This window comes from Rattus norvegicus, chromosome 1 (assembly GCF_021556685.1).
Source record: "Rattus norvegicus strain SHRSP/BbbUtx chromosome 1, alternate assembly SHRSP_T2T, whole genome shotgun sequence".
Lineage (NCBI taxonomy): Eukaryota > Metazoa > Chordata > Mammalia > Rodentia > Muridae > Rattus > Rattus norvegicus.
The window spans coordinates 77,032,702-77,055,238 of record NC_141534.1 but is presented as its reverse complement, the minus strand read 5'-3'; the positions used below and the strand labels follow the sequence as shown (position 1 = coordinate 77,055,238).

General features: G+C 46.1%; 3 protein-coding genes across 3 annotated transcripts; all 3 read right to left on the bottom strand.

Annotated features, from left to right (window-relative positions):
• Positions 1-4,092: 4,092 nt before the first annotated feature.
• Positions 4,093-5,067, bottom strand: Or6al2 (olfactory receptor family 6 subfamily A member L2). The gene has a single exon (NM_001000856.1). It carries the CDS (start codon positions 5,065-5,067, stop codon positions 4,093-4,095), a length of 975 nt encoding a protein of 324 aa, NP_001000856.1.
• A 4,310-nt stretch (positions 5,068-9,377) lies between these two features.
• Or6all1 (olfactory receptor family 6 subfamily A member L like 1) lies at positions 9,378-10,384 on the bottom strand. Its single transcript, XM_087610000.1, has one exon. The coding sequence runs from the start codon at positions 10,367-10,369 to the stop codon at positions 9,395-9,397; it is 975 nt and encodes a 324-aa protein (XP_087466126.1). The 5' UTR covers positions 10,370-10,384; the 3' UTR covers positions 9,378-9,394.
• A 4,268-nt stretch (positions 10,385-14,652) lies between these two features.
• On the bottom strand, positions 14,653-15,627 carry Or6al1 (olfactory receptor family 6 subfamily A member L1). Its single transcript, NM_001000538.2, has one exon. The coding sequence runs from the start codon at positions 15,625-15,627 to the stop codon at positions 14,653-14,655; it is 975 nt and encodes a 324-aa protein (NP_001000538.2).
• Positions 15,628-22,537: the final 6,910 nt, after the last annotated feature.

The following is a 22,537-nucleotide window of genomic DNA, read 5'->3' as shown; positions in this document are numbered from 1 at the left end:
GGGCTGAGGTTAAAGGGGCTGTGCCACCATATGGCGTGCAGTTATTGGATGCCATACAGAGCCTACCTGTGGAGGTGAAAAATATTAGTTTTGGGAGTCACCTCTCTCCTTCCACTGTGGATTCTGAGGACTGAACTCGGGCCATCAGGCTTATTCGACAAGCTCTTTACCACTTTACATCTTGCCGTCCCTGAACACATTCCTATATAAGAGTTTGTTTCTAGGTTGGCAACTTGCACAGCAAATGTTCTGGAATTTCTGACTCTCAGCTAGCCAGACTCTACAGTCGGCCTCCTCTTCAGGTTCCCAGGAGTCTGCCTCAAAACCAAAGAGGAATGTGGAAAATATGGTAAGATGGGCAAATGTGATATTTGAATTCCCAAGTGCCCCTGCCAATGAATCCGGATAGGTATTTTTAGAATTGGAGTTGAATTGGCAGTTAAAGCCGTTCTCATCTTGCAATGAGGAATTTCGTTAGATGGGGTGGTAAAGGCATGTTTTTATTCATGTGGATAGAATCAGGCTATTGGATTTGACAGACTAAGTTTTACTTCAGGAAGGAGAGGCATCTGCCAGTGAGCCTTCCATGAACTACAGACTAAGAATGAGGCTGGGCAGTGGTGGTACAGACCTTTAATCCCCAGCACTGGGGAGGCAGAATGTGGCGGATCTCTGAGTTTGAGGCCAATCTGATCTACAGAGGGAGCTCCAGGACAGTCAGGGCTACTCAGAGACCCCTTCTCTTGAAAGGAAAAAAGGAGGAGGGGAGGGGGAAGGGAGGGATGGAAGGAGGGAGGAGACATCAGTGTTGTTGTTTTTGAAACAGTACCTTGGGCTAGAGAGATGGCCCAGTGGTTAAGAGCACTGACTGCTCTTCCAGAGGTCCTGAGTTCAATTCCCAGCAGTCACATGGTGGCTCACAACCATCTGTAGATCAGATGCCTTTTTCTGGTGTGTCTGAAAACAGCTACAGTGTATTCATAAATAAAATAAATCTTTAAAAAAAAAAAAGAAAGAAAGAGGGGGTTGGGGATTTAGCTCAGTGGTAGAGCGCTTGCCTAGGAAGCGCAAGGCCCTGGGTTCGGTCCCCAGCTCCGAAAAAAAGAACCAAAAAAAAAAAAAAAAAAAGAAAGAGTATCATACACAAGCTACTCTAGTAACTGAAGATAACCTTGAACTTCTGACCCTCCTTACCCTCCTGCCTCTTCCTCTTGGGAGCTGGAATCATAGGCAGGTAATGTAGCCGTTCATGTGGTGCAGAATTCATGTGGTTGAAGCTGAGTACCTCAGCAGTTGGAGGCAGTAGCTGCTTCTCGCTTAGAGGCTGTCAACCCAGGATGACTGATTCCAAGGGGCTGGGCCTCTGCAGTCCCAATCTGGCCCGGGAGATGTGGAAGTTCCCTGCAGTGCTTCTGGTCCTCAGTCTGGAATGGAAGCCTGGAAAGACTGGCTATGCTGTTAGGGAAGGGATTGGCAGCAGTTGCAACAAGGATGGCTAAGGGAGTCATCTGTTAAACCCTTTACATCTGAATTGCTATGAGAAAGTTCCACTCATACAGCCGGTGAGCCTTCCCCATGAGGCTTGCTTGATTCTAATTGGTCACAATGTGACAAGAAACATTTGTGTGTTTGTTACAATTAGGAACAAAACAGGCAGAATCTACAGTCTGTAGTTTTGTTTTGTTTTTAATTTACTTATTTATTTTATGTATGTGAACACGTTGTCTCTGTCTTCAAACACACCAGAAGAGGGCATCAGATTCCATTACAGATGTGGTTGCTGGGAATTGAACTCAGAAAGTACTCTTAACCTCTGAGCCATCTCTCCAGCCCCAGTCTATAGTTTTGATCCAATTTCCTTATTATTTACTAAAGTATCCTTGTTCCAGGATTAAATCACCACCCCACAGGACACACTTGTTAATCATGAGCTTTAAGACTGGCCTGGATCATAAGAGTCCTTCAGATCACACGACACATACCCTGCCTTCTTCTTTATGTTTATCTGCCTGCCTGCCTGCCTTTTTTTTTTTCTTTTTCTTTTTCTTTTTCTTTTTCTTTTTTCTTTTTTTTGGAGCTGGGGACTGAACCCAGGGCCTTGCGCTTGCTAGGCAAGTGCTCTACCACTGAGCTAAATCCCCAACCCCCTGCCTGCCTTTTTTTTTTTTTTTTTTTTTTTTTTTCCTTTTTCTTTTTTTTGGAGCTGGGGACCGAACCCAGGGCCTTGCGCTTCCTAGGCAAGCGCTCTACCACTGAGCTAAATCCCCAACACCCCCCCCCCTGCCTTTTTAATAGAATAGTTTATTCAGAGCATGGGGAGGGGAGCTGAGAGGGTAGTAGAGACAGTAGAGACAGAGAAAGGCAGAAAGAGAGAGTAGAGAAGTAGAGGCCAGCCATGAGCGTGTGGAGAGCGGTGAGGGGAGTACAGAGGGAGGGGAAAGGGGTGAGGGGACAGAGTGAGAGCCAGGAGCTCTTTGTGTTTATCTTTTGGAGACAGTGACTCATGTAGCTCAGGGTGGCATCAAATTTGATATGTAGCCAAGGGGCATCAAATCTTTGATGTTCCAGCATCACTCTCATCAATACTGAAATACCAGGCTTGCTCCACCACAAAGCAGCAGCAGCTTTTTTTTTTTTTTAAGATTTATTTATTCTATGTATGTGAGTACACTGTCGCTTTCTTCAGACACACCAGATGAGGGCATTGGATCTCATTACAGATGGTTGTGAGCCACCATGTGGTTGCTGGGATTTGAACTCAGGACCTCGGGAAGAGCAGTCAGTGCTCTTAACCACTGAGCCATCTCTCCAGTCCCCAGCAGCAGCTTTTAAATCAGTGTAGATTGTTAGTTTTTCTTCCCTCCTCAACAAAACATCCTTATACTGTTAGAGTAGAGAGATGGCTCAGTGTTGAGAGTACTTAATGCTCTTGCAGAGGGCCGTGATAAAGATCTCACCACTCTCTGTAATTTCAGTTCAAATGGGATCTAATGCCCTCTGCTGGTCCTAGTGTGCACCTGCAGGCATGTGATTCGCATAAACTCAAACCACATGCACACATTCATATACGTTTAAAAAAATGTAATACTTATTTTCATTTTCTGTGTCTATGTGTCTTACCTGCATATATGGATGGGTACTGGATGCAAGCCTGGCCCAGAGGAAGCCAGGAGAGGGTGACAGAGACCCAGAAACTAGAGTTAAAGATAATCAATCATGTGGGTGATGGAAACTTAACAAAGGTTCTCTGTAAGAGCAACAACACTCTCTCTCTCTCTCTCTCTCTCTCTCTCTCTCTCTCTCTCTCTCTCTGTGCAGTCTAAATTTTTAAAGAATCTTAGAAACTAAGAGTTCAGGGCCAGGCATAGTGGTACATGTCTTTAATCCTAGCATCCAGAAGCAGAGGCAAGAAGACCCTCATGAGTTCTTTGCCAGGCTGTCTACATAATGAGTGCCAGGACAGCCAGGGCTACACAGAGAGGAGGAAGAGGAGGAGGAAGAGCACTAAGATAAGAAGAAATTCAATGGCATCTTAGGCTACATAATAAATTGAAGGTTACCCTTCATTACACAAACAAAAAATAAATAAAATTGAAAAACAGGCCCAGGTTTCATAGGGCATTGCCCAAATCCCAGCCATCAAGAGGCTAAAACAGGAAGATAAGAAAATAGAGGTTATCCTCAGCTACTTAGAGATTTTTTCAAGCCAGCCTAATCTACAGAAAACTCTTCTCAGAAACAAAAGTGGGGGCTGAGGGTGGGCTTGAGTGACAATGTAGTTTAGTGGTGGCATATCTCTAGCCTTTGAGTGGCTCCAATAACAGTTCTCACAGTGCAAACAAGTCACTAGCAGTCACAATGAAAATAAACCAGTGGGCTGGAGAGATGGCTCAGCGGTTAAGAGCACTGACTGCTCTTCCAGAGGTCATGAGTTCAAATCCTAGCAACCACATGGTGGCTCACAACCATCTGTAATGAGATCTGGTGCCCTCTTCTGGCCTGCAGGCACCTATGCAGGCAGAATTCTGTACACAAAAATAAATGAATAAATCTTTAAAAAAAAAAAAAAAACAGTAACAAACCTTTGCTGTCTTATGCTCTGAATATCTTGGAAGAAAGCTCCCTTCCCCTGAGCAGCAAATCCCTGCACACTCTGTGAACCAGTTGGTTCCTGAGGCAGTAGATGAAGGGGTTCAGCAGGGGAGACACCGTGGTGTTGAAGAAAGCTATTCCTTTGTTGAGGTCCAGCCTTCCTGTCTGCGTGGGGTTGAGATACATGATGATGCAGCTCCCATAGGTGAGAGACACCACCAAGATGTGGGAAGAACAAGTGGAGAAGGCCTTGCTGCGACCCCCAGGTGTAGGCAGGCGCAGGATGGTGCTGATGATGCAGCCATAGGATAAGGTTGTGATCAACGTGGCAGTGAGCAGGGTGCAGACAGCCACCAGGAAGGCCACCAGCTGCAGAAGCCTGGTGTCTGCGCACACCAGCTCCAGCAAAGGGGAGCTGTCGCAGAAGAAGTGGTTGAGGACACGTGGGCCACAGAAAGGAAGAGACAACATCCAGGCAAACAGCCCAGGCAGGGCCAGGAGGCTGGCTCCCCAGCAGGCCAGCACCAGGGCAGAGCACACGCGGGGAGTCATGAGTGCTGGGTAGCGCAGAGGCCAGCAGATGGCCAGAAAGCGGTCAGTGGACATCACTGCCAGCAGCAGGGTCTCCACTGCGCCCAGGGTGAAGTAGAGTATCATCTGCGCGAAGCAGCGGTGGCGGGAGATGGCTCCGCGCGCTGCCAGCAGGTGTGCCAGCATCTGTGGGGACACGGTGGAGGTGAAACCCACCTCCAGCAGCGAGAAGTGGCGCAGGAAGAAGTACATCGGGGTGTGCAGGCGGCGGTCCGCCAAGGTGAGAGCGATGATGAGAAGATTCCCCAGCAAGGTCAGCGTGTAGGTGACCAGGAGGACCCCGAAGAGGAGGAGCTGGAGCCCTCGCTTTTCTGTGACCCCCAGAAGCAGGAACTCTAGCACGGAGGTGCGGTTGGCTGTGGGGATGGGCGTCGGGGACTCCATCTGCAACGTTTGCCGAGTGTTGGTGTGGTCTCAGTAAACTCAGAAATGCAGGCTCAGTCAGTGTTACAAAGCATACTGCTGATCAAAGGGCTTTTAGAACAACTCTTGGACCATCCTGAACACTTGAATACCGTGTGAATGTGAGATTTCCCCAGCATTCTACCTTACAAGGATGGAAAATACTTTAGACCTCCATGGTAAGGCACTCCTTTAATGCCAGCACCAGGGAGCATGAGGCAGGACGATCAGGAGTTCAAGATGAGCCTCAGTTACATAGGAAGTTTCAGGGCAACCAGGGCTATATGAAAGTCCATTTCAAATAAATAAATAAAAATTTCTCACAAAATATTAGATGATTTTTGCTTCTTGCCACTCCGAGATGCTTGTCAAGTACTGAATGAAAAGTTTGCTACTCCAGCTTGATAGATATGATGATCGACTTGGAGGAGGGACTTTATCCTTCGCAGAGATTTTTCTTGTACATGGACTGAGTCTATATAGTTTGGAATTGGCCAGGTAATAGAGAGAATTTTTGTTTCATTTCCTACAACTACTATGGTGAGTATAAGTTTCAATGGTAAAATGTACTTTTGCTAAGTGCATAAACCACTTTTGTGTCCTCTGCTTCCTTATAGCCAGCACATGGACGGAGAGCCATGATGCCAGCCAGGGTTGGCTACACACACCCACTATCTCAGAACTGGGATGGCTTCCTGTTTCTCTGTAGCCCACTCCAGCATAGCAAATGGATTGACTGGGGATCTCAAAGCAGGAGAGCGCTGGGAGCGATGATGCACACCTGCAATCACTTTCAATGCATGAGAGGTTGAGGCAGTCACACCAGGGGTCTGAGGCTTAGCCTGAGCCTCTGCTCTGAGAGTTAAAAAAAAAATTACCTGGAATTTCACAGTCTCTTATGAAGAAGGGGCAGTTTTTCCACATAGGCATACTACAGGAAACGGGCCAAATAGAGAAGAAGGTCATGAATCAAACAGCCCAAGTGACAGAAATGAGGAGTTTTCAGAATGGAATAAACACACACACACACACACACACACACACACACACACACACACACACACACACACATCAGACCCCGTGGGTCTCGACCCCTTTGGTGGTACAAATGACTCTTTCGCAGGGGTTCCATATCAGATACCTTGCATATCAGGCATTTATGTTACTTTCCAGAACAGTAGCAAAATTTCAGTTACAAAGTAGCAATGAAAATGCATTTCCAGGGTTGGGGATTTAGCTCAGTGGTAGAGTGCTTGCCTAGGAAGCGCAAGGCCCTGGGTTCGGTCCCCAGCTCTGAAAAAAGGAACCAAAAAAAAAAAAAAGAAAGAAAAAAAAGAAAATGCATTTACGAAGAACTGTGTTAAAGGGTGGCAGCATTGGGAAGGTTGAGGCAAGAGAGGGAGGAGGGGCCACAGAGATGGAGATGGGAAAGAGAGGAAACTTGGGGAAAACACACAGCAAGGGGTGGTCAGAGAGTAGCAAAGGGAAGACACAGACTGGAAGAATACAGAAGACAAAAGAATAATAATAATAACAACAACAACAACAACAACAACAATAACTGTGGCTCAGAGAAGGGAAGGGATCAGAATGTCCACGGGAAGGCAAGGAGAGAGACAAAAGAAAGTCTTTCCGGTCCTTGGGAGACACTGAGCTATCCTGGTCTCCAGAGACACTGTTACTACAGAAGCCAGGGTGAAGATGAAGGACCTTGCTCTGGGCTTCCCCAAAGCTTCAGGCCTCAGAGACCCAGAGAACATGTAAATTTTTCATTTTCCTTATGGGAGTTATTAGCTTGACTTCCTTCAGAGATCGCCCATGGGAACTTGTTTGGAGTCTTACTTTTAGTTATTATTTATTTATTTTTAGACTATCATCTATTGGGCACTAGAACATTGGCTTGTTGGTTAAGAGCACTTGCTGATCCGTTTCCCAGGGCTCACGTGGCTGTTCGGAACCACCTGTAACTCCAGTACCGGGCGATCTCTCTCTCCTGGTTCCTGTGTGCACAAGGCCTGTCCACGGTACAAAGACGTACATACATTCAGTCAAAACACCCACGTGTAACAAACAAATAAACCTACAAATACTTAAAAGAATATCCTTTTTATTTATTCGTTGATAATTTCACACACCTACAATGTTTGTGTATGTCTATCTAGCTCTCAACCACCACTCCCATAGACTCATACACTGGTCCCTTTCCCACCATAATGTTTTCTTCCCTTTTTTGTTTTGTTTGGCGTTTGGTTTGGTTTGCTTTGCTTTGGTTTGCTTTGCTTTGCTTTTTCGAGACAGGGTCTCTCTGTGTATAGCCCTGGCTGTCGTGAAACTTGCTCTGTAGACCAGGTTGGCCTCTATGAGATCCACTTGCTTCAGTCTCCCAAGTGCAGGGATTAAAGGTGTGCATCAACACTGCCCAACACGTTTGGTGTTTATTGTTTTGGTAAACCACTGAGTCCAGTCAGGGTTCCCTGTTGGAATGCTGGCTGACTACAGCAGCTGTGAGTTCATGGGGTCATCAGCCCCGTCGTATCCAGAAGACAGATTCCACAGTACTCCTCTCCATTCTCCAGAGCTTACCTTCTTTCCACTTCAGAGACATTCCCTGAGCCTTTGCAGGAGGGAGTTGGTAGAAATACCTGGTTTCTGGCTGAGCACCCAGCAGTCACTTGTTCTCAGCACTTAGACTGACCGTGTGTCTCTACCTTCTAACCCACACAGGAGTGAGGCTGTGCCGGTGAGGGTTAGGAGCAGGGTTCATCTATGAGTACTAACGTCAGTATTCAGAAGGCAGTTACACAACACTACCATTTTTTTTTAAAGATCTATTTATTTCATGTGCATGAGTGTTTTGGTACATGCATGGGACACACATCCAGTGCACTGGGAGGTCAGAAAAGGGCAATAGATGCCCTTGAGCTGGAACTGCAGAGGATGTGAGCCACCATGTGGGTGTTGAGAATTGGACTTGAGTCCTCTGCAAGAGCAGCCACTTCTTCAGTTTCTCCTAGTCCATACCTTTAAACCAAGCCACAGCATTAGATGCTTCTTTATGAACTGTGACCTCCTAGAGACTCAGTATTTAAGAGAGTTTAGGTGAGCACATCTCTGGCCCTCTATTTAAACTTTTTTTTTTAATTTATTATGATTAAGAATTCCAGAAGAGGGCACCAGATCTCATTATAGATGGTTGTGAACCACCATGTGGTTGCTGGGATTTGAACTCAGGACCTCTGGAAGAACACACAGTGCTCTTAACCGCTGAGCCATCTCTCCAGCCCCTGTTTAAACTTTCATCTCTTTTCAGGACCCTGAATACAGATTTGAGTGGATGTATGTAAGGGTGTCACAGGATCACTTTGTGGTTTCTTTCCAATGTGGCTGAATTAAATAAGTCTGCTTTTTATTGCTAACCTGGCTGTTTTAATTGGGTCCTTAAGGATGAGTGGCTCAAATTGGCTTCTTGTGGCACAGATTGCAAATGCAATTTCGGAAGCACATGGATGCCTGGCAACATGAGCTATAAAATTAATTACATTTTTTTGTCTTGTTTTTTATTTTTTTTAAAGATTTATTTATTTATTTATTATGGATACAGTGTTCTGCCTGCACGTATGCCTGCAGGCCAGAAGAGGGCACCAGATCTCATTACAGATGGTTGTGAGACACCATGTGGTTGCTGGGAATTGAACTCAGGACCTCTGGAAGAGCAGACAGTGCTCTTAACCACTGAGCCATCTCTCCAGCCCTTGTCTTGTTTTTTGATAGTGGTTTTTGTTTGCTTGTTTGTTTCTTCATTTTTGCCATCCATACTCAAATAAATATACCTTCCTTTGGCTGGAGAGATGCCTCTCTTTGTTTAAACCAGTCAGGCCTGGTAGCACATGCCAATTCCAGCTACTCAGGAGGCTAAGGCAAGAGGGTAGAAATGCTAAGGCCTGCATCATCTGCAGTGAGTTCAAGGTCAGCTTCAGTAACTTCCCAAGGCAAGGCAATGTGTGAAAATAACAAAGGAAAAGAAGGGCTGAAGGGGTTGGGGATTTAGCTCAGTGGTAGAGCGCTTGCCTAGCAAGCGCAAGGCCCTGGGTTCGGTCCCCAGCTCCGAAAAAAAAAAGAAAAAAAAAAAAAGAAAGAAAGAAAAAAAGAAAGAAAAGAAGGGCTGAGAGTGCAGCTTGGTGGAACACTTGCCCTCGGCATGAGCATAACCCTGTGTTCAACCCACAAGCATTCACAGCACATACATACAAAGTAACTAATAAGCAAATCGATAACAATGGCATTAGGCCAGGAGCACAGCTTTGCAGTCTTATGCTCTGAACATCTTGGAAGAAAGCTCCCTTCCCCTGAGCAGCAAATCCCTGCACACTCTATGAACCAGTTGGTTCCTGAGGCAGTAGATGAAGGGGTTCAGCAGGGGAGACACCGTGGTGTTGAAGAAAGCTATTCCTTTGTTGAGGTCCAGCTTTCCTGTCTGCGTGGGGTTCAGGTACATGATGATGCAGCTTCCATAGCTCATCGACACCACCAAGATGTGGGAAGAACAGGTGGAGAAGGCCTTGCTGCGACCCCCAGGTGTAGGCAGGCGCAGGATGGTGCTGATGATGCAGCCATAGGATAAGGTTGTGATCAACGTGGCAGTGAGCAGGGTGCAGACAGCCACCAGGAAGGCCACCAGCTGCAGAAGCCTGGTGTCTGCGCACACCAGCTCCAGCAAAGGGGAGCTGTCGCAGAAGAAGTGGTTGAGGAAACGTGGGCCACAGAAAGGGAGAGACAACATCCAGGCAAACAGCCCAGGCAGGGCCAGGAGGCTGGCTACCCAGCAGGCCAGCACCAGGGCAGAGCACACGCGGGGAGTCATGAGTGCTGGGTAGCGCAGTGGCCAGCAGATGGCCAGAAAGCGGTCAGTGGACATCACTGCCAGCAGCAGGGTCTCCACTGCGCCCAGGGTGAAGTAGAGTATCATCTGGGCAAAGCAGCGGTGGCGGGAGATGGCCCCGCGCGCTGCCAGCAGGTGTGCCAGCATCTGTGGGGACACGGTGGAGGTGAAACCCACCTCCAGCAGCGAGAAGTGGCGCAGGAAGAAGTACATCGGGGTGTGCAGGCGGCGGTCCGCCAAGGTGAGAGCGATGATGAGAAGATTCCCCAGCAAGGTCAGCGTGTAGGTGACCAGGAGGACCCCGAAGAGGAGGAGCTGGAGCCCTCGCTTTTCTGTGACCCCCAGAAGCAGGAACTCTAGCACGGAGGTGCGGTTGGCTGTGGGGATGGGCGTCGGGGACTCCATCTGCAACGTTTGCCGAGTGTTGGTGTGGTCTCAGTAAACTCAGAAATGCAGGCTCAGTCAGTGTTACAAAGCATACTGCTGATCAAAGGGCTTTTAGAACAACTCTTGGACCATCCTGAACACTTGAATACCGTGTGAATGTGAGATTTCCCCAGCATTCTACCTTACAAGGATGGAAAATACTTTAGACCTCCATGGTAAGGCACTCCTTTAATGCCAGCACCAGGGAGCATGAGGCAGGACGATCAGGAGTTCAAGATGAGCCTCAGTTACATAGGAAGTTTCAGGGCAACCAGGGCTATATGAAAGTCCATTTCAAATAAATAAATAAAAATTTCTCACAAAATATTAGATGATTTTTGCTTCTTGCCACTCCGAGATGCTTGTCAAGTACTGAATGAAAAGTTTGCTACTCCAGCTTGATAGATATGATGATCGACTTGGAGGAGGGACTTTATCCTTCGCAGAGATTTTTCTTGTACATGGACTGAGTCTATATAGTTTGGAATTGGCCAGGTAATAGAGAGAATTTTTGTTTCATTTCCTACAACTACTATGGTGAGTATAAGTTTCAATGGTAAAATGTACTTTTGCTAAGTGCATAAACCACTTTTGTGTCCTCTGCTTCCTTATAGCCAGCACATGGACGGAGAGCCATGATGCCAGCCAGGGTTGGCTACACACACCCACTATCTCAGAACTGGGATGGCTTCCTGTTTCTCTGTAGCCCACTCCAGCATAGCAAATGGATTGACTGGGGATCTCAAAGCAGGAGAGCGCTGGGAGCGATGATGCACACCTGCAATCACTTTCAATGCATGAGAGGTTGAGGCAGTCACACCAGGGGTCTGAGGCTTAGCCTGAGCCTCTGCTCTGAGAGTTAAAAAAAAAAATTACCTGGAATTTCACAGTCTCTTATGAAGAAGGGGCAGTTTTTCCACATAGGCATACTACAGGAAACGGGCCAAATAGAGAAGAAGGTCATGAATCAAACAGCCCAAGTGACAGAAATGAGGAGTTTTCAGAATGGAATAAACACACACACACACACACACACACACACACACACACACACACACATCAGACCCCGTGGGTCTCGACCCCTTTGGTGGTACAAATGACTCTTTTGCAGGGGTTCCATATCAGATACCTTGCATATCAGGCATTTATGTTACTTTCCAGAACAGTAGCAAAATTTCAGTTACAAAGTAGCAATGAAAATGCATTTCCGGGGTTGGGGATTTAGCTCAGTGGTAGAGCGCTTGCCTAGGAAGCACAAGGCCCTGGGTTCGGTCCCCAGCTCTGAAAAAAAGAACCAAAAAAAAAAAAGAAAGAAAAAAAAGAAAATGCATTTACGAAGAACTGTGTTAAAGGGTGGCAGCATTGGGAAGGTTGAGGCAAGAGAGGGAGGAGGGGCCACAGAGATGGAGATGGGAAAGAGAGGAAACTTGGGGAAAACACACAGCAAGGGGTGGTCAGAGAGTAGCAAAGGGAAGACACAGACTGGAAGAATACAGAAGACAAAATAATAATAATAATAATAATAATAATAATAATAATAATAATAATAACAACAACAACAACAACAACAACAATAACTGTGGCTCAGAGAAGGGAAGGGATCAGAATGTCCACGGGAAGGCAAGGAGAGAGACAAAAGAAAGTCTTTCCGGTCCTTGGGAGACACTGAGCTATCCTGGTCTCCAGAGACACTGTTACTACAGAAGCCAGGGTGAAGATGAAGGACCTTGCTCTGGGCTTCCCCAAAGCTTCAGGCCTCAGAGACCCAGAGAACATGTAAATTTTTCATTTTCCTTATGGGAGTTATTAGCTTGACTTCCTTCAGAGATCGCCCATGGGAACTTGTTTGGAGTCTTACTTTTAGTTATTATTTATTTATTTTTAGACTATCATCTATTGGGCACTAGAACATTGGCTTGTTGGTTAAGAGCACTTGCTAATCCGTTTCCCAGGGCTCACGTGGCTGTTCGGAACCACCTGTAACTCCAGTACCGGGCGATCTCTCTCTCCTGGTTCCTGTGTGCACAAGGCCTGTCCACGGTACAAAGACGTACATACATTCAGTCAAAACACCCACGTGTAACAAACAAATAAACCTACAAATACTTAAAAGAATATCCTTTTTATTTATTCGTTGATAATTTCACACACCTACAATGTTTGCGTATATCTATCTAGCTCTCAACCACCACTCCCATAGACTCATACACTGGTCCCTTTCCCACCATAATGTTTTCTTCCCTTTTTTGTTTTGTTTGGCGTTTGGTTTGGTTTGGTTTGCTTTGCTTTGCTTTTTCGAGACAGGGTCTCTCTGTGTATAGCCCTGGCTGTCGTGAAACTTGCTCTGTAGACCAGGTTGGCCTCTATGAGATCCACTTGCTTCAGTCTCCCAAGTGCAGGGATTAAAGGTGTGCATCAACACTGCCCAACACGTTTGGTGTTTATTGTTTTGGTAAACCACTGAGTCCAGTCAGGGTTCCCTGTTGGAATGCTGGCTGACTACAGCAGCTGTGAGTTCATGGGGTCATCAGCCCCGTCGTATCCAGAAGACAGATTCCACAGTACTCCTCTCCATTCTCCAGAGCTTACCTTCTTTCCACTTCAGAGACATTCCCTGAGCCTTTGCAGGAGGGAGTTGGTAGAAATACCTGGTTTCTGGCTGAGCACCCAGCAGTCACTTGTTCTCAGCACTTAGACTGACCGTGTGTCTCTACCTTCTAACCCACACAGGAGTGAGGCTGTGCCGGTGAGGGTTAGGAGTAAGGTTCATCTATGAGTACTAACGTCAGTATTCAGAAGGCAGTTACACAACACTACCTTTTTTTTTAAAGATCTATTTATTTCATGTGCATGAGTGTTTTGGTGCATGCATGGGACACACATCCAGTGCACTGGGAGGTCAGAAAAGGGCAATAGATGCCCTTGAGCTGGAACTGCAGAGGGTGTGAGCCACCATGTGGGTGTTGAGAATTGGACTTGAGTCCTCTTCAAGAGCAGCCACTTCTTCAGTTTCTCCTAGTCCATACCTTTAAACCAAGCCACAGCATTAGATGCTTCTTTATGAACTGTGACCTCCTAGAGACTCAGTATTTAAGAGAGTTTAGGTGAGCACATCTCTGGCCCTCTATTTAAACTTTCATCTCTTTTTAGGACCCTGAATACAGATTTGAGTGGATGTATGTAAGGGTGTCACAGGATCACTTTGTGGTTTCTTTCCAATGTGGCTGAATTAAATAAGTCTGCTTTTTATTGCTAACCTGGCTGTTTTAATTGGGTCCTTAAGGATGAGTGGCTCAAATTGGCTTCTTGTGGCACAGATTGCAAATGCAATTTCGGAAGCACATGTATGCCTGGCAACATGAGCTATAAAATTAATTACATTTTTTGTCTTGTTTTTTATTTTTTTTAAAGATTTATTTATTTATTATGGATACAGTGTTCTGCCTGCACGTATGCCTGCAGGCCAGAAGAGGGCACCAGATCTCATTACAGATGGTTGTGAGACACCATGTGGTTGCTGGGAATTGAACTCAGGACCTCTGGAAGAGCAGACAGTGCTCTTAACCACTGAGCCATCTCTCCAGCCCTTGTCTTGTTTTCTTTTTTTTCTTTTTTCTTTTTTTTTTTTTTCGGAGCTGGGGACCGAACCCAGGGCCTTGTGCTTGCTAGGCAAGCGCTCTACCACTGAGCTAAATCCCCAGCCCCGTCTTGTTTTTTTGATAGTGGTTTTTGTTTGCTTGTTTGTTTCTTCATTTTTGCCATCCATACTCAAATAAATATACCCTCCTTTGGCTGGAGAGATATGCCTCTCTTTGTTTAAACCAGTCAGGCCTGGTAGCACATGCCAATTCCAGCTACTCAGGAGGCTAAGGCAAGAGGGTAGAAATGCTAAGGCCTGCATCATCTGCAGTGAGTTCAAGGTCAGCTTCAGTAACTTCCCAAGGCAAGGCAATGTGTGAAAATAACAAAGGAAAAGAAGGGCTGAAGGGGTTGGGGATTTAGCTCAGTGGTAGAGCGCTTGCATAGCAAGCGCAAGGCCCTGGGTTCGGTCCCCAGCTCCGAAAAAAAAAAGAAAAAGAAAAAAGAAAGAAAGAAAAAAAGAAAGAAAAGAAGGGCTGAGAGTGCAGCTTGGTGGAACACTTGCCCTCGGCATGAGCATAACCCTGTGTTCAACCCACAAGCATTCACAGCACATACATACAAAGTAACTAATAAGCAAATCGATAACAATGGCATTAGGCCAGGAGCACAGCTTTGCAGTCTTATGCTCTGAACATCTTGGAAGAAAGCTCCCTTCCCCTGAGCAGCAAATCCCTGCACACTCTATGAACCAGTTGGTTCCTGAGGCAGTAGATGAAGGGGTTCAGCAGGGGAGACACCGTGGTGTTGAAGAAAGCTATTCCTTTGTTGAGGTCCAGCTTTCCTGTCTGCGTGGGGTTCAGGTACATGATGATGCAGCTTCCATAGCTCATCGACACCACCAAGATGTGGGAAGAACAGGTGGAGAAGGCCTTGCTGCGACCCCCAGGTGTAGGCAGGCGCAGGATGGTGCTGATGATGCAGCCATAGGATAAGGTTGTGATCAACGTGGCAGTGAGCAGGGTGCAGACAGCCACCAGGAAGGCCACCAGCTGCAGAAGCCTGGTGTCTGCGCACACCAGCTCCAGCAAAGGGGAGCTGTCGCAGAAGAAGTGGTTGAGGACACGTGGGCCACAGAAAGGGAGAGACAACATCCAGGCAAACAGCCCAGGCAGGGCCAGGAGGCTGGCTCCCCAGCAGGCCAGCACCAGGGCAGAGCACACGCGGGGAGTCATGAGTGCTGGGTAGCGCAGAGGCCAGCAGATGGCCAGAAAGCGGTCAGTGGACATCACTGCCAGCAGCAGGGTCTCCACTGCGCCCAGGGTGAAGTAGAGTATCATCTGGGCAAAGCAGCGGTGGCGGGAGATGGCCCCGCGCGCTGCCAGCAGGTGTGCCAGCATCTGTGGGGACACGGTGGAGGTGAAACCCACCTCCAGCAGCGAGAAGTGGCGCAGGAAGAAGTACATCGGGGTGTGCAGGCGGCGGTCCGCCAAGGTGAGAGCGATGATGAAGAGATTCCCCAGCAAGGTCAGCGTGTAGGTGATCAGGAGGATCCCGAAGAGCAGGAGCTGGAGCCCTCGCTTTTCTGTGACCCCCAGAAGCAGGAATTCTAGCACAGAGGTGCGGTTGGCTGTGGGGATGGGCACAGGGGCCTCCATCTGCAAGGACTGCAGAGACTCTGTGTGAGTCTCAGTAACCTGGAAATACTGGAGGCATTCAATATCTGTCAGAAAGAGTACTGGAGTTAAAACACATGACATTTAGAACCGCATTTGTAATATGGAAACACCCGCACCAAAGTCAATTTCTGCACGCCTTAAATGAAAACGATGGGAAAGTATTAGACTCCTGTCATGCCGTTACTCCTGTAATGTTCTGAACCCAGCACTTGGGAGGCTAAGAGAGGAGGGCCAGGAATTCAAGGACATCCTCAGCTACACAGGAAACTGCAAGCTAATATGGGACTCATGAGATTCCATTTTAAAAACCCACAAGGAAGGAAAAAGGAAGAAGGAGAAGGTTGAGGAGGAGGAAGAGAAGGAGGAAATAGCAAAAGAGAAAAAAGAAGCAAGGAGGAAGAAAGAGAGGAAACAGAAAGTAGAAATAAGGAGAAGGAAGAGAAAAGAAGAGGAGGAAGATGAAGAGGAGGAGGAAGAGTTTTGCTTCCTGCTTTCCAAGTTGTTTATTAGGTACTGGGAAGAAACTTTGATAATCTTTGGTAGATTTGACAATCTACTTGGGTGAGACTTGCTCTTTGCTTGGATTGTCTTATGTATGAATCAAAAGATTTTGGAATTAGTCAGTTGTTACAGAGAATTTCATTTCTTTGTGCACTGCCCTGTTGTTTGAGTATACATTGGATGATAAAATCAGTGTTTATAAAGGCATATGTCTCTGGGAGGTGAGGATGCCTGTCTTTACTCCCAGTACGTGGGAGGCAGAAGCAAGCAAGTCTCTGAATTTGAAACCAGCCTGGTCTACAGAGAGAGAATTCCAAGATGGCCAGGCTACACACAGAAACCCTGTATCCAATAGCCAAATAGTGGGTAGGCCTGTATAGACCAGGCCGGCTTTGAACTCACAGAGATCCATATGTTTCTGCCTGCCCAGGTCTAGAATAGAGGTGTGTGCCACTGTGCCTGGCTTAGGGCATATGTCCTTTCCATGCCACTTGCTGAGTCTTCATAAATGCAGCCAGGACACAGAGGAAGAAACAGAATACAACCTGTGCAGGTGAACCACCTGCCATCTCAGTACTGGGGAGGCTGAAGCAGAAGGACTGTCAAATTCAGCTCCAACCTGAGATACAGAATGAGTTCAACTAATCTGGGATACGGCATGAGGCTCAGTCTTGAAAGAGAGAAAGAGAAGGGGATAAGGAATGAGGAAACAGAGAGACAGGGAAGAAAGGAGAGAAGAAGGGTGAAAAAAGAAGAATGAGAAAGGGTATAAGGAGGTGACTCAAAGGGTAGAGATGCTTGCTACAACCTGAATTGAAGCCCTAGGGCCCACATAGTGGGACATGAGAACTCTTCTAGGTTGTCCCCTAACTTCCACATGGCCCCTTCAGTCAATCAGTCAATCAATCAATCAATCAATCAATCAAGCAAGGGAGTTTAGTTTCTAAAACAAGGGACAGATGGGCTAGAAAACCAGGTAGGCAGTTAAGAGCTATTGTGGCTTTATAGAGGATCCATTTTTGATTTACAGCACCCATTTTGGGTGACTCACACAATCTCTAGCACTAGCTCCAGGAGACCCAACACACTACTTTGAATTCCGTGGGCACCTGCACTCACATGCACCCCCAACCCTCACAAATACATAATTAAAATTTAAAAACGTCTTTAAATAAATCATGAAAAGAAAGAAGGAAGGGAAGAATGGAGGAAGGAAGGAAGGAAGGAAGGGAGGGAGGGAGGGAGGAAGAGGAAGGAAACACCTCCCCCTCCTAAGAGCTGGGCTAGCAGACCAGTGCCATCACATCACATATTCTATGGTGTTGGAAACAGATCCCCGAGGCATCTTGCAAGCTAGTGTTCTATCAACCTAAGCTTCCTTCTTAACTGTTCAGCCACGGTTTGAAAGTACATCACACCGCAACTCCTCAGCAGATGATAATGAATCCAACAGATAAGATAATGAATTGAGTGCTCTCAGAAGAAAAAAAAGCAGGAAGAAATGAGGATTATGAGAAGATGGGAAGGGAAGCGGAGGAATGACTCTGTCAGGCTCAGACACCCTGAATAGTTCAGAATCTTAGATATGACTCACTCCCAGCCTGTCACAAGGACAAGACCACTATGGGCCAGTATGTGCTTCAGGGTTTTCCTCAGACCATTACAGGGACATCAGCCTATCCCACACATGTGGCTGGGAAGAAGTGACTTTCCCTGACTGAGGCTCAGTCTCTATTCCCTGTAAGGTGACACTAACATCTCCTTGGTCTTTTCCATCAATGTGATGACATCCTAACAAAACCATGGGTATAAAGTCATTTATGTTATAATGTGTGCTACAAACAGGAAAGCTAATTCAGAGTTCACACTGCCTCTGAATTAGTGTGCTTCGGTTCTACCAACTCCATCCTGCTAAAGATTTGCCATTCAAATCAGAAACCGGTAGCTTGCCAAGAGGATGTGTCCAAAGATATCCAGGCTGCCTTCTTCACCTCTTCAGGATCATCCAAAGGTGATCTGACCATCCACTTCTTCTCCAATAACCCTATTCTAGCCTCATTAAAAAGTCTATGGTAAGCCCTGCACAAGGCTCTCCTTCAGTTCATCTTTGGTTATTTTCTTCTGCTCTGTGGCCCCCAGCTTTCTAGCAAATGGGTTAAATAGAGACCACAAAGCAGGAGAGGGCTGGCATGGTGGTGCAAGCCTATAATCTTAGCACACAGGCAACTGAGGCAGGATCATTATGAGTTGGAGGCTAGCCTACTACAGAGCAAGACTCCCTTCTGAAGAAAAGATTATTACCTGGAATTTATTAGTCCCCTTTATCACGCAAGGTCAAAGTTCTGACTCCGGAATTTTTCCACAGAGGGGTGTGCCAGGAAATGGTCTCTCTAAAGAGAGACAGGGGCAGACATACAAAGACAGCCAGATAGACCATGACAAGGACTAGAGCTGGGGAAGAGAGGCAGCTGGGGAGAAACAAGTGGTCCGAGGGCTAGAGGGAGGGAAAGATACAGATCCGAGATAGAATGCAACAACAACAAAAAAACAAAAAAAGAGACAGAGAGGAGATCAGAAGGGCAGCGGGCAAACAAAGAGATACAGAAAGAAACAAAAGAAAGCCTTTGAGAGACGCTATTATCTCAGGGACCAGATCACACCGCAGTGTGAAAGGAGGGGCTTTTCCCTCTTAGTTCCCCAATTCCTCAGGCCTTGGGGACAAACGACATTTGTAAAACTGCAGTCATCCTTAAGGGACTGATTAGCTCAACTTCCTTCAAGCATTGCCTGTGGGAACTTGTTTGGATCTTTCTGTTTTGGAGAGAGCCCAGGATTTAGTTTTGTTTCATTTTATCCATTTGTTTGGTTTCTCCAAGAACTGCGTAGCCACTGACTCCATTCAGAAAGGAGACAGAGCAAGGGAGAGGTCAAGATGCATGAAGGTGGGACCAGAGGGCAGAGAACAAGTGTATGTGATAAAGATCCGCTTTGCATAAGGCTAGGCAAAGAGGAGGGGTCAAGTGGAAGAGGAGAAAGTGTGGAGGATAAATGCACTGAAGACCAAGTAAAGTGCTAGGAGAGGGGGGGGAGGGGGAGAAGGTAAGGGGGAGAATGAAGGTTAGGCTGGGCATGGAGATGCACATTAATCCCAGCACTCCTGAGGCAGAGGTAGCCAGATCTCTGAGTTCAAGCCCAGCCTCATCTACAGAGTTCCAGGAGAGCCAGGGTTACACAGAGAAACCCTGTGTTGAAAAACTGATAAGTAAGTAAGTAAGAATGAAGGTTAGGCAAAAGAGACTAATGGTAGGAAGAGCAAATGAAGCTGAGCATTTGTGTTGTAGGAAGGTGAGAAAGCCCTTGTGGGGGGGAGCGGTGGCGGGAAGCAGCTCCTCTGAGAACCGGATAGAATGGGTTGGGAGGTGGGTGGTGGACACATTCAGAGCTGGACATCAAAGAAAGGGTTTGTTGCAGGAACACAGAAAAGTATCGATCAAATGGGTGAAGATGAGGTTACACTTTGGGGACAGTGCAAAGTAACACTGAGCTGGAAGACCTGGATCAAGGAATAAGCACATCTAGATACTATGTATAGAAGAAGATCAAGGTATTGGAGAGATTATGGCTCAGAGTTTAGGGCTATAGAGCAGCGGGTTTCAAATCCCAGCATCCACATGGCAGCTCACAACTGTTTCTAACTCCAGTTCCAGGAGACCCATTCCACTTGGCATGAAGGTGGTGCACATGCAGGCAAAATACCTACACAAATAAAAGAAATCTTTAAAAAAAAAAAAAAAATCCTGGGGCTGGGGATTTAGCTCAGTGGTAGAGCGCTTACCTAGGAAGGGCAAGGCCCTGGGTTCGGTCCCCAGCTCCGAAAAAAAAAGAACCAAAAAAAAAAAAAAAAATCCAGGCAGTGGTGGCCCATGCCTTTAAAGATTTTATATATATATATATATTGTAGCTGTCTTCAGATAAACCAGAAGAGGGTATCAGATCTCATTACAGATGAGTCGTAAGCCACCATATGGTTGCTGGAACTTGAACTCAGGACCTCTGGAAGAGTAGTCAGTGTTCTTAACCACTGAACCATCTCTCTAGCCACAGCACATCTCTCTCTCTCTCTCTTTTTTTCTTTTTTTTCGGAGCTGGGGACCGAACCCAGGGCCTTGCGGTCGCTAGGCAAGCGCTCTACCACTGAGCTAAATCCCCAACCCCAGCACATGTCTTTAATTCCAGCATTCTGAAGGTAGAGACAGGGGAGGGTTGGGGATTTAGCTCAGCGGTAGAGCGCTTGCCTAGCAAGCGCAAGGCCCTGGGTTCGGTCCCCAGCTCCGAAAAGAAAGAACCAAAAAAAAAAAAAAAAAAAAAAAAAGGCATAGATCACCACGTCCACATTAAAGTACTAATTAAGCAGAGTTGCTCTGTTTGGAAATGGAAAACAAACTATTTGAGCAGAGCACTAATAAAGACCAGGTATTGGCTTTCAATTAGTTTTTGTTGCTGCTTTGAGGCAGGATCTCTCTGGCCTTGGAATTCTCTACGTAGAAATTGCATTAACCTTTCTGCATACTGGGATTACAGGCATGCACCACTACACCTGCTTTATTTTTATTACATTTTTCTTAACATTTCACTGTTTCACTATGGCTGCTTATAAGAGGTTTTATTTATAGGCACCTTTCCCCTTACACCATTGTGGTGGGGAGGGTTGTTTGTGATTGTTGGGATCGAGTTAAAATGTTAAGGCCTAGGTAAAATGTTAAGGCCTAGGTAAAATGCTAAGACCTAGGTAAAATGCTAAGACCTAGGTAACAGTTACCTGGCTGGCCTGCCATTATAAGGAAACTTTCTGGGCTGGAGAGATGGCTCAGAGGTTAAGAGCACCCTACTACTCTTCCAGAGGTCCTGAGTTCAATTCCCAGCAACCACATGGTGGCTCACAACCATCTGTAAAGAGATCCGATGCCCTCTTCTGGTGTATAATAAATCTTTAAAAAATAAAAAAATTAAGAAACTTTCTCATATGTTTCTGCTGTTACTAAGAAACTTTCTAATGCCAAGATTGATTACACATTCTGTTATAGTCTGTATCCTTGGAAAGCAGTCATGATAGAAATCAGTAGAACTGTTTTGTATAGTTACCCACAGTAGGCTTGGACCGGAGCCAACTGCTCAACAGCACTTCCTAAACCTATGTATGAGCTTTTATAAGCTGCTCCTGGGATGGACCCCAACATAAAAGAGACACCAGCATCAGTAGAAGATCTATTTCGAATAAGACTTCTATTTTGAATAGTGATCAAGTAAAGTGTAAGTTCCCAAGACCTTCCTGGGAACTGACATCCTGCTTGGCAGAAAGAAACATGTACATGGGTAACTGACATCCTGGTTGCATGTTAAGACATGAATATTAAACAAGTCCCATCCTGGTAGACAAGTGTAGATATGAATATTAGACAAGGCCACAGTTGAATGCCCCAACCAATGGAATCAGAATAAATGTGCAACAAAGGGCTGGAGAGATGGCTCAGTGGTTAAGAGCACTGCCTGACCTTCCAGAGGTCCTGAGTTCAATTCCCAGCAACCACATGGTGGCTCACAACCATCTGTAATGGGATCTGATGCCCTCTTCTGATGTGTCTGAAGACAGCTACAGGGTACTCATATAAGTAAAATAAATAAATGGTTCTTTTTTTAAAAAATCATACAATAAAGACATGTTCCTAAGAAAATCCCCTATCGGTAAATCCTGACTGGTGAAATAACTTGGTACAGATGTTTGTGGATTTGGTGTTTAAGTCTAAAAACCCTGTAGGATCTTAACTAGGGGTCATAGTTCAGTTCCCGAGTCTTTTTTTTTTTTTTTCTTTTCTTGTTTTCAGGGCTGGGTACTGAACCCAGGACCTTGCGCTTCCTAGGCAAGCGCTCTACCACTGAGCCAAATCTCCAACCCCCAGTTCCCAAGTCTTATGAGTACACAGCTAGGAGTGATATAGCTGTGTCCTGTCGTAGTTTTATTTTTATTTTTTTAAAGATTTATTTATTTATTATAGATGAGTACACTGTAGCTATCTTCAGACACACCAGAAGAGGGCATCAGATCTCATTACAGATGGTTGTGAGCCACCATGTGGTTGCTGGGATTTGAACTCAGGACCTCTGGAAGAGCAGTCAGTGCTCTTAACCGCTGAGCCATCTCTCCAGCCCCCTGTAGTTTTATTTTTATAAGAAACTTTCAGACTGATTTACATAGTGGCTGCACAGTTTACACTTCCAACAGTGAATGAGTGCTTTCCTTCTCCACATTCTTCACCAGCATTTGTCATTCATCCATCTATCCACCCATCCTCCACCCATCCTCCATCCATCCATCCATCCATCTGTCTAA

Coding starts and splice junctions, on each gene's coding strand:
- Or6al2 (NM_001000856.1), bottom strand. CDS start 5,067: ATGGAGTCCCCGACGCCCATCCCCACAGCCAACCGCACCTCCGTGCTA.
- Or6all1 (XM_087610000.1), bottom strand. CDS start 10,369: ATGGAGTCCCCGACGCCCATCCCCACAGCCAACCGCACCTCCGTGCTA.
- Or6al1 (NM_001000538.2), bottom strand. CDS start 15,627: ATGGAGGCCCCTGTGCCCATCCCCACAGCCAACCGCACCTCTGTGCTA.